A 12,804-nucleotide genomic window follows, 5' to 3' on the forward strand; every position below is an offset into this window, starting at 1 on the left:
CATGAAAAGAGTAAACAAATGTTACGTTTTTCCAGCGAATTGATCAACGTAAGCCACGGAAAATATTCTAAAAACAGGAAGAACCGTACTATTCACCAGCACAAATATTTTTCTTCTTGCGTAACAGAGATAATTGGGTTAATTTATATCAAAGAAGGCCTCAATTTTTCTTACATAATAAAATGACTACTAGAAACAGTATGAATACGAGGATTTCATTTCAATTATGCCATCAACCAACTTCACACATTTCTGACTACGCAAGAGACGTTTTGATGTCTAAAACTATAGGCTACAATCACATTATTATTTCCATTTATTAAAATAAAGATATTTTTCAATATCGCTAATTAACAATTTTACAGAACTTTGTTGAGTGAATAGATGCAAACGAAAGATCGAACGTCTTATTCGACCGATTTAATTCTCACAGTTATTCGGCGATTCAATCGTATCATGGATCGTGGGCAATGTGTCGATGCGACGCGAACAGTGCCGGCGGCAAACGGTGGATCCAGGGACGACTGATCGCACAATTTCACAGAATCGTGGCTGCGTCGCATTCACCGGACGAAGAATTTAACGAGCCGCACGCGGCTCGCCCTCCTCCGGCGCGACCACCGTTCCAGTCACACACGCCCGATAATAGCAGCCCTCGTGAACGTTGAACACCCTTAGTCACTGTTCTCGTTACACCAACATCATTTACGATGTAAATGCATAGTCTACGTCTAATCAGTAAGACGAACGAAATTTATAGAGAATTTCTTCGAAATTGTAAACATCAAATTTTTGACACAAAGCATATTGAACTTTAAAAGTGTCCGATACGCGTTGCTTCGTAAGAGTGGCAAGACTGAAGATATTGCAGACCTTATGTCATGTTTCTGTATAATGGGCACATTTATTGAGAAGTTATATATTATTATATAATTCAGTTATAAGTTATATATAATTCAAAAATTAAACATACGAAACCTGTTATTTTAACCGGTAGGTTTAGTGTGAATTGTAAAATTTGCGTAGATAAATTATGGTGTTTGAGCATTAATTCGTGACATATAATACGGTCTCATGTGGCTCATATGGTTTTTATTTTACAGAAACAGAACCCACTGTTGCAGAAAGAGCCCATACGTCAGTAAATTGGATGACAAAATGTTTAAAAAAAAATTCTATATAATAATATGAGAATGTAATTAATTTTTATTTAATTTGAAACTCTTCAAATTAAAACTTCACTTTTGATTGACACAGTCGAAGACTTAATTGTAAAATCGTGGCACATACAATTCCGTGTTCGTAGGAAATAAGACTTGGCTGGTGAGACCTGCCTTTTTCGATTTCTCTTTAATGGCAGAGGCCAGGCTGACGGCGATTATAAAAAGGCACGTGCCTCAGTTCACGAGCGACCCCATGCAGGCAAGCACGCGACCACCGAAAACTAACCGAGGAATCGTACAAGGCACAATTAATTTATTGCTCGTGCCGGACCAGTGACAATTGGGGAGAACACAGAAGGAAAACAGGATCGTTGTTTTCTTCTGTTTCACCGAAGGGGCTCCGAGACCGGATGCTGGGACGTGATCCTCTACTATGCCTTTGTCACCGGCTAACCAGTGATTTGTGCTGTGCGGCGAGGCTTCTCACGACTTCGTTCTTCTATTCACTACAGATTTATTTTATGCTCTTCAATCGTATTAAAAATTACTGATTAGTGCTCCATGCTATTTAATCGTATCAATTATTGACGATTATTGCTTCATGCTATTTAATCGTATCAATTATTGATGATTACTGCTTCATGCTCTTTAATCGCATTAATTAGTGATTATTAGCATGTAGATTTGATGCATTTAGAAAATATTTGAAGAATTCGAAGACATCGTTGTATTATATTATCTTCAACTAGCTAAAATGATCAAGAAATCAAATAATCTATCTAATCTATCTAGTCTATCTAATCTATCTAATCTATCTAATCTACTTATCTATCTATCTACTAATCTTCTACCTAAACGTTTACTTTATGCATTTTTCGCGACAATTTAAAAACAGTGTTGCATTATTTTTGATTTATTGGGATTATTAAAACAGATATAATTTAAAATTTCAGATATAATTTAATATTAATTTCTGTGTCTATAATTTCATATTAATTTCTGCCTCTCACAGTTGACTTAGAACATATCTATTTTGCATATGAGTCCACAGTCTAGTAAGTCTCCCTACTTTCATACGCGATTTTGGAAGTTACCATTTGTTTGTTTTCCAAGAATTTTTATATATAACAAATACGTAAAAATGACCGGCTCGATTTTTAAACAGCTACAAATTTTTATTAATTAATCACTATTGCGTATCACATAGTTTCTCCAACCGTGTTGTATTTGTAACTGTGGTATTTAATAATTACAAATAGTTAGATAAAATCGATAACCTTTATCCGATTCCAATATCACGTAATTTAATATTAGATTACAACCACTTTGGCATTTTTGAATGCAAGATAACTGGAGCGTGTAAAAACTGCCGTATTAAAAGCTACACCTTTATTGAATATATTTCTTGAAAATATACACTTTTGTTTACAAAAAGTTATTTACACGATATTGAAATTTACAACTAAAAGTACTAGGAACAAAATATAAGAGAACGTAGTTCTAAAATTTTTATAAGAAGGAAAGAATTTTCTAATCGTACCGATTTTATTTTCTACTGGCTGGATGTAATCATCAATTTTAGTTTCGATAAGTTCTTACGCGTAGTTTTATAAAATCATATAACGGGTCTCGTAGGATGGCGGGTGGTCGAACTTCTTACGAGCTCACATGTTTCGGCTTAATCTTCGTAATTCAGTGAAAAAGAAAACATGGTATATACCCATCTTTTACAGGTACCTGCGGGGAACAAATTGGAGGTAAACTGGGAATTCCCCGCAATGAAAAGAAAATTTCGTCACCTGTGAAGGGACGACGGTTGTATAGTAGATGAGCAGGTATTCGAGGTAAAAACACGGATAAACCATTGAAAACCGTGAAATTGCTTGGAATGATTTGTAACAGGCACTTGACAGGCGACTTAACGAAGGACAAGTGAATACCATTGTAGACGACAGAAAATTACAGTTCAGGTACAAATGATTCTAATATATATAATTAAATATTGATTGAATGAAACGCGATTGAGAACGCGGTAAGAAGTTTCACCCATTGCATTGAATGTTATTCATTTCCGATAATTCGAAACAAAATTTGATCTTTCTGTTATCAAAATCGGGGAATGAAGGTAAATGAGGCATAGAAGAAGCAAAAATTGTCCTCCTGTATTGGATAAATTATGAATCCTCTAATCACGAGAGCGAGTTTTCGATTTTTTGCTATGAAATTGCAGGCTAGTTTCGTTCGTTACGCAGACGCGTTCTAAGAATTAGATTGAAAAGGAATTAAATGGACGAGCAAGAAAAATGAATAAATTTAAAGAAGTGTAAAAATTTGTAAGCTCAGTAATTTTTAATTTTATGTGGCGGGACAAGGACGAAGAATCAACGTAACTTTGAAAGGAATTATATTGTAACCGGTTAATTGGTCTATCCAAAAGATGATAGCAGAAAGGATTCCGATCAACTTCTTTAGATAAGATATACAGAAAATGATTGACGTGTTGTGAAATCGTCCATTCAATCTTAACAGTTTACCGATCGTCAGCTTATAAATCGGTCTTTTACCCCGACCGGTAGCCTGTGAATCGGTTTTCATGGCAACCAATAATTTTCTATCTATAATTAGGGTATTATTATATAAGTTTTAAACGTTGGATATCTTTCGTGACGAATCAAATAAATAAAATAGATAATATAAAAATTGTTTAATGTTGATGTTATGAAAGTGTAGAAATGTTTACGGCCGAATGATCCTTCGGGAAGAATCATTAACTTAATTAAGGTCAACACGTTGAATGCCGCATCGGCCACGTATAATGGGTGACACTAATTTTTAACTAATTTTTCAAGTTCATTTTTATCGTAATGTATTAAACAGACCGAATGTTACTATAATTTTTCGTATACGAAAGAGTTAAACCAATATATTCTACGGTGAAAGGCTTTTTGGTTTTGGTTTCATTAATTGAATGACTTTAACATTGTGGGAATTGTCGATGTTGATGTTCGGCACTTAACATGTTCATACTTTGTCAAATTTATATTATTGAATAAATATATGGATTCTAAATGTCATGTTTCATGACAGAGTATTACACGTGTATTGAGATATGGGGCGAAGTTGATCATTCTAGTTTCTCAGATAAGACATCCAAGTCCGATTGTGAACGAATTACAAACAAATTCGCGTTAGTAATCTAGCTGTAACAACGTGTATGCATGTTCGTTCGTTCAGAGAGTTCAAAGGATTGACGTAATGAAATCGAAGTTTATTAAACTGGTTTATTCCAAATGCGTGTCTTGCAATTGTTATTCCAATCAACAGCTTTCAATCGGGAACAAACGTTTACTTGTCTAAATGAGGATGTTCAATGAACAAATAGCAATGAGCTGAATTATCAGAGGAAAATATGACTATATTCTCTCGCATAGGTATGCAGCGCGCGCAATACTTGTACAATATTTACAACGCTTACAATTCCAATTGTCGTATAGTAGCGAGCGACAATTTGCCGCTGTACGAATCGTATTCCGCTTAATTTACATCGATATAAATAATAAGAATAAGATTACGGTGTATACACGCGTATTATACATGCGGTAAACATCCTCGAACGGATATGTGCCGAGAAACGTATCGAGGGTTCGCTCAGATATTTATAGTAAAATACTTTTCGACGATTTAAGTGCACTGGAGACCTCCAGGATACCGTTATGTACAGAACAATAAGTACTCTTTCCCGGTCCTCGCGTGCGTCAAACAAACGCGAATAAAAAATATAACAACGTATTACATTTTCCGTAACATTTTTGATTTTTCTTTGCTTTCTTTTTTTTTGCTTTTGTTTCTTTTCTCTTTGTTCGTTTCTGTTCCAGTAAGAAGGGCGTGATTCTTTGGTCGGTTGGTACAAGCACCGGTCAGTCTTCGGATCCTATGTGTAGAAATACCAAATATGTACATGTCCTTAAGCGTTACGACGACTACGTAATTTACAGGTCAACGATTATGTACATCGTGCTACGTTGCTATCTTGGAAACATCTCGACGTACTTTCCGGCTCGTTCTTTCACCTTTTATTTACAGAAACAATGCCTGTAAACTAGATTCACCGTACCTACGGAACACTTTGCGCGTTTCAAATCACGCATTTCTGCTTGTCCGCTGCAGCTAATACGATTTTAGCCGATCACGTCCAGCGTGAATTCCAGCGGAAATTCTTCTCGTTGAACTCGAACTCGAACTCGAGCCTCGGGTTCTCCTCGCAGCGAATCGTTTGTCGGCACGCATGAATCGCCTATCAATGTTCGGCTGTTCCTTTCGCACGCATCCCGTTAAATTAACAAACGCAATAATATAGTCAATGAAAATTTCGATTAAATATTCGATCAAAGGATTGTACGCAGGAGTCCGCTAACAATAATTATCGCAAGGCGCTTTGCAAGTACAGCGAACTCTCTCCCATTGTCCTACGACTTGTAAAAAATATGAAGAAAAAAATGGACAATTTAGAAAGAGCAAACACAATTATTCGCGGCTTGCGCCGTTGCCGATTGTCAACAACTATAAAAACGGGTCGCGGGGCTTGAATAATCGTTTCTCCTCTCCGTAAATTGTCTAATTTTGTTTACAAGCTGAGCGACGTTTGAGAAGAATTTACTGTACCGTCGGTAATAAAATAGTCGAACAAGGATAGAAATAACAAATGCAATCGCGTTAAAAATCTTTAAGGATATGTGTAACTGTGTCTATCGAAAATTGTAAACGCGATCCGATCCCTTGTAACTACCATTTTACAGGAAACTCAATCTTGCCCGACGATGCATTTTATGCGACAACACTGCCTTGCTCCGATCTCCCATGAATTATAACGTTAGTGTAATGTTGCTATAGTTCAAGCTATAGTTCGCTTCGAACGAAAAACTTTTTACACTTTGATATGTGAATAAAGTATACGCAACGAATCTAATAAAGATAGATAGGAGAATAAAGAAGATGTTCAGTCGCGTTTCTTTCCTTTGGAAACAGAAACCCATGGGCAGTGTATATTATCGAGTATCATTTGCGCGAACAAACAATCTGCTAGCATTTCTGGACGAACTCCTACGCCAGAAACTTCCGACTACATTCGGAAACCACCAACGACTGTGGCAAAGGCTACTAGCCGGATCATTTGTTTACACACGTAACACACAGATTGTATCCGAATTTTCACAGTAGCGATTCGATTATTCTATCGCGTGGAAATGATTCGTCGATGAAACGATGCTAATTGTCAACACGCACAAAAGTCATAGTTCAGAAGAAGCCGGATCTGTGTCTCGCCACGATCAACGTACTTCCTCTCATTCCACCCTCATCCCACGATACAGATGATTGTACGGAGGCACATATGCAACCGGGGGCACTGTCGTGTACGTCCTCAAACCGGCACTCACCTGGTGAACCTGTCCACCATCTTGAGCATTGATCACTGTACCGTATTGCTGCGATTCCACCCCGAGGTCGGCGCAATCGTTCACGTTTAAACGATTGTCTATATTGTTCCGGCGATTGCTACTATTATGCCCGGGCCCGTCTCGGAGTTGTTGCGAGTCGACGATCACGCTTGCGTATCCCACTGGCAACGGTTCCAGGTGATGATGGGAATGCTTCACGGGATTATTGTTCGTGGTATGGTGATCGGATTGCGACAGATAAGGAGCCTCGTGATGCTGAAGATTCCCAGCGGACGCGGCAGTATTGTAATTGTCCTCGTTGTTGAAGGCACAGTTTGGGTACATGATCACACTTTCGCCGAGGTTTGAAGAGGCCGCGTCGGCCATTTGATGCATGTGATGGCGACGATAGGGGTGGTAGCGGTAGCTTCTCAAAGGACTCGGCATATGATTTTCTACGGCGTCGGTACTGCCGCAAGAACTCGAGGACGTCGAATATGGTCTCTTCTGCTGGCTACTTTGTGGGCTGAGCTGTTGCTGCTGCAAACTGGTCAACGATGTCTCGTGATGCAAAAGATGTGGGGCGTGCTGACGGTCCTGTTGTGCGTTCTGGGGACTGTGTTGTTGCAGGTTCGTTAAGGAATTGGCGTGGTGCAAGAGATGCTGGTGTTGCGCCTCTTGTTGCGGTTGAACCGACGCAAGCGGATCCTGATGTATTTCTAGCATAGATAAAAATGTTTCGATAACTATAGAAGAAAAAAATCAGGGGCCAGACATTTCGACTGGTATTTAGTCCTTTAGTTTTATCGTACGAAATGATAAACGAGTTGAGAATATAGCATGGTTTGTCGCAAGCAATTTCCAAATCATAGCAAAAAAAGGTTCGGATCTGTCCTTACCTCCGTATTGGTAAAACAAGTCACAATTATAGTACGACCCATCTTGGTGAGCGTTGCCGTTTACGCCGTGCGTCGCGTAAGGCGGCGACAAGTAATGACTGTGATTGGTCGACCCGACGTACTCCGGATTTGGGTAAGTAGCGACGTCCGTGTAATGATTATCGGGCGACTCCTTTGTCCTGTTTGGAAACGCGGGCGGGCTGAGGTTGTGCTTGAGATCGTTTCCTGCTCCGCAGGGCGTCGGCGCCTCTATGGATGCACTAGGTGGATTACCGGGGCTAGAGCAAGGACATATCTGTTCGAGACTCAACGCCAGATCTTTGCATTCTCGCTCCGATAGCACGTAATTCACCGACACCACGCAAAGAGGCCTGGAACTTCTCGAATTCTGGACCACGGTGAAGCATGACTGCATCCAGATCCATCCGCCCGACTTCGTTAGGAACCTGTAGTATTTACTTGTTACTTGGCCCTTGTGTAACACTGTGAACACAAAATGATACATCGACGCGTGAACACTATTGCAATACAAATTGTAATGCGTATACAGCAACGTTTTGATTTATAGTCGGCAGAGTGTTCTTACACTCCTATCGTATATTTATAGTGAAAGTACAATCGGTATGAAATTATTTGATAAATCTAGATTGTGGATCACTTAATTTTGGAAAGGTCAGTATAACCGAGCTTTAACTGCAGCCTATTTCTGAATAATGTGATGTAGTGTATTCTCATAGAATTATCAACATTTGAACATGTTTTACAGAGGAAATTTGGAAATCCATTGATTTTTACAAAACTGTGTGCCGCCGGTTTATTGGAGGCCATGAAAGAAACTTTAAGCTACTTTTATTATTTGCCAGAATTCATCTCGTCTGGGCGAAAACAACCCGTATATTTACCTATATATTTTTAAAACAGCAGTAAGCATAAAACAATGATTGCATTAAAAAGATAGCAGTTTTTATGCTTTATATGCAGATATTATCAGAACGATAAAAGATTTTTCTTCATAAATGAACTTATCAAACAAAACGGATATTTTTATTTAAACAAAGCATGCGTACCGTTTTAATGATATCTCCTTAAAAAGCATAAAAGAAATCATTACATTTTTACTGCAACCACTTTATAGTCAAATCGGGAATTAAGCAGAGAGATAAATGATGAATATTGGAGAGAAATGATTTTTATATTTGTACCCTGCGCACGGAAATATATAAGAATTTCTAATTAGTTGTTGGTATAGACAGTTGGACAATGTTGGCAGAATTTGGGGAAAAGAGTTGCCGACAAGTTTTGCACAGCTTTAGTTGGCATCGATTAAGAGACGATGACGTCACTTGTCCCATTACTACGAATAAGATTTGTAACAAACAATGTAGAGACTCCTAACTGAATTCAATGTCTATAACTCGTTTAGCCTTCTACCAACAATTAATTTACTTTGCGTAGAAAGTTGCTGAAAGAATATTTGCAGTAGTTCTTTGCTCCAATACCGACTGTAATATAATACCCAGAGTCGTCGCAAGAGTTGAGCAGATATTTAAAATAGAAAATAATGTAGACCTGGATTTAGATCTTAGAATAGATTACAAGGTAGGGAGCCGCGATAGGGTGAAAGAAAATTTTTGGGCGTAACGTCGATCGTACAATCCGCAGGCGCAGACATTAGTGGCATTATGTCAGGGTTCCCTTCGAGTTGTGCTCGTGAAACTGCGAGTCTGTTCAAACAGTGATAGCAGTAACAGCCTCCTCTCCTCTCTTGCCCTCCTCTACCACCCCTTTCATCCCTCTTTCGTTCTATCCGCCCCCTCCACATCGAGGTCCGTACACGTGCACACGTGCACACGTATACACGGGTGCAGTCTCTCTTTTACTCTCTACCCGTGGCGACCGTAGCAGCATTGTTCAATCAATAATGTACACCCTGTATGTACTACGTATGCACATACTTAGAGGTTAACGCGTGGCGAGTGCGCGGGCGCGGGCGCGCGACCGCTGCTCGACAACGGCAACGGCGACGACAACGGAAAAGAGGAGAAAAAGGGAAATGCTGTTATACTTGGCGGTTCTCTCGTGCTGGTTCTCCTCAAAACTCGGCTACCGTGGATGGGAGAAAGGAAAGATCAAAGGATATTTCGCCAGCGAGGGCGTCGCCGAGTTAAGCAGCGTCAGCTGCTTCTGGCCTTGCGAGAGCCTCTTCTTCGAGCACTCGGATATCACGTCGACGCCTCCGAGACCGCTCTCGGACGCCACGGCACGGGGAGAATAGGGCCTATTTCCGGCCGACACCTACTGCTTTCTCCTTCAGATTTTTTCAAACGCGAAATTCCTTCACGCGACGTTTAGACTCCTATTAACCCTACCAAACGACAACCGAACTCGCCGGAACCAAGAATCGCCGATTCTTTATTTTATGATTATTGGGATTTCAAAGATGCTTTGGTGAATAATCACTGTTGATGTACGATCCGCGCCGAGAAAATCACACGCTGTGCAATTTCATCGATTTACACAAATATGTAGAGCTATCCGATGAATGAACACCCTCCACTAAATAAATAGTTTCTGTATTATGTCAATACAAGCAGTTTTCTGAGAGTATGTTTTAAAAGAGTAAAAATTTCCTTAGAAGTTGTGTATAATCGTCACATTTACAATCCATAGAACTATTTAGATTAACATAGAGTGTAACAAGTTCTGTTGAAGTTATTATTTAAAAGTCATTGAAAAACCGATGGATAGGTTTCCGGCAAATAAACTGTTTAGTATACAACTTTCGCCGTAAAATTTATAAGCTGTGGTTACAATGTGCAATTTAAAGAATTACGTGAAGTTTTGCTGTAATCGTAAGAGAAATTGCAATGGAAGTTAAGGTAAATACTACAATATCCAATCTGGTATGTATTATATCAAAAACTGAACTGGAAACCAACGATAAAATAGCTAGAAAGTTTTTGAATACGAAAATATTAAAAAGGCGTAGACATTTTCTTCAAATCGAAGCCATTACGTCTAAAGTCGTTTCTCGTTACCTTTTGTGATTTACGAATTAAGAACAACTGTATTAATTAAATAATTGCTTAAAATTTTTTATTCTCCATGAATATTATTTAGGTATTACATTGTTGAAACGATCTGAGAAGTTAGAATACTATCACTGAACTATTTTACAAATATAGCTTTTATTACGAATTTAATATGTTAATTCGCTGCTATTTTGTTACGGTTAGATTGTGAATCAATATAGAAATTTTAAATTTTATAGAATAATTTAAACAAATAACAATCGCCTCAACTCTCTTCATCTACGTTATTTATTTTATGAAATTAAAAATAAATTGTAAGTATATGAAGATTTGAATATGGTATAAATGATTATTTCAATTAGTTTCCGGATATTTAAATGCGAGTTACTTCATTGATATTTCTTAATAACCTTCGTTGACGTTGTTCTATAAAATTGATCGAAACCAGTGCATCTCTATACTATGCAGTTGTATAAAGAAGACACAAAATATTTTTATACTGTTTGGCAGTAAAAATATTATATATTATTCGTGCTACTGTTTACGCATAAAATGTTTCGCGAAATAGTCACATACTACAATATTGATATTTAAACACTGCAAAAACCGCAGTATATTTTAGCGATAAATATCGATCCTTTCCATTAGGTTGCCTCATAAGTTCTTTCCGCGCCACGCTATAAGTGACTCTAAGTGGCTGTATGTATATGTATAAATATGCAGGCTTATCTCTTAGCCGTTTATGGCATCGGTTTCAGTCGTCGCAGAGCTCTTTCAAAGTACGTTTCGTTGGTGACAAAGTCTCTTTTCAAATCTTTTCTGCACCGTTCAATATGGAGAGCCAAGAGAAGCATTTGCGGTATGTTATGCTTCATTGCTTTAAAAAAAAGCAACAGTGCAAAGGACACTGCAGACGAGATTTACACCGTTTACGGGAGTGGTACCGCGACTATTAGGACCATTCGCAATTGGTTTAAAAGATTTAGAGCTGGCAATTTTCGAGTTGAAAGATGAAGACCGCAGCGGCCGCCCAACAACGACGGATACGGACATTATCAAGACTGTGCTCACTGTAAATTCGCGATATAATGTGCGTGAGATAGTGGATGTCGCTAATATTCCCAAGACTACGGTACATAATCATTTAATCAAGATGGGATATGCGAATCGATATGAAGTTTTGGTTCCACACCTATTGATGGAGACCGGCCTTATGAACCGCGTCTCTACGCGTGATTTGCTTCTCCAGCGACATGTAAGGGATCCTTTCTTAAAGAGGCCTGTCACTGGAAACGAGACTTGGTTTTTATACCAAATTGTGCATCGAAAACGCACTTGGTCTAAGGAAAATAGACCTTCAACTGTTGCGAAGCCTGGTCTTCATCCGAAGAAGGTTCTTTCGTGCGTTTGGTAGGACTGGAAAGGTGTAGTGAACGACGAGCTCCTTCCTCAAGGTGATACGATCAATGCTGACAAATATCGCAATCAACTGGATCAATTAAAAAGTCGCCATAGCAGAAAAACGGCCAGAATTGGCGAACCGACGAGGCGTCGTTTTCCATCACGACAACGCAAGACCGCATGTTGCGTTGGCCGTAATGCAAAAATTATTACAGTTCGATTGGAACGTTCTACCTCATCCTCCTAGCTTCCCAGACCTTGCTCCATCCGATTATCACTTGTTCCTCTCCTTAAAAAATTCTCTACGTGGTAAATCTTTCAAATCCATAAGCGAAATAAAAACGTACCTAGGTGAATATTTTGCAAATAAGCTTCAAGAATTTTTGAAAGATGGCATAATGAGATTTTCTGAGAGATGGAAGAAGGTTATAGAACGGAACGGTTCATATATAACATAATAAATCCACCTTAAACAACAAATATCGTGTATTCATTTCGCATCAAAGAAAGGGAAGAAACTTATGGGACACCCTAATATATCAATTGCTAACAGATAGCATGCAATATCTATACACAAACATGTGTAGTTTCAATAAACCAGGTACTATTTTGAATCATGAATGCGACATCAATATAGAACGAGGACGTTCCGTCGAAAAAAAGAAAAAATGCTATAAATAGCATTGTCGTTACAAGAAAATTGAAGTAGCAACTATTACCGTAGCCGACTAAAAACACTTAACAACAGATGGAGTTAAAAATGACCATAAAAATGACAAATGCATATTTGCGTAATCATTTGCAAATTGGAAATGTGGCGTATATTTAATTGAAAAATTTCAATGATCGAAGAGTATTGGAAATTACTCGTGAG

General features: G+C 38.5%; 1 protein-coding gene across 1 annotated transcript in view; it reads right to left on the minus strand.

Moving 5' to 3' along the window:
• Positions 1 to 6,505: 6,505 nt before the first annotated feature.
• Sim (bHLH transcription factor single-minded) overlaps positions 6,506 to 12,804 on the minus strand; it is a 29,507-nt gene continuing 23,208 nt past the window's right edge. The window contains exons 8-9 of the mRNA XM_078187876.1: positions 7,498 to 7,980; positions 6,506 to 7,317 (exon numbers count right to left, since the gene is read on the minus strand). Of these exons, the coding sequence (XP_078044002.1) occupies positions 6,506 to 7,317; positions 7,498 to 7,980 (1,295 nt within the window). The remainder of the gene's footprint in view (positions 7,318 to 7,497; positions 7,981 to 12,804) is intronic.

This window comes from Augochlora pura, chromosome 7, assembly GCF_028453695.1.
Source record: "Augochlora pura isolate Apur16 chromosome 7, APUR_v2.2.1, whole genome shotgun sequence".
In the NCBI taxonomy this organism is placed as follows: Eukaryota; Metazoa; Arthropoda; class Insecta; order Hymenoptera; family Halictidae; genus Augochlora; species Augochlora pura.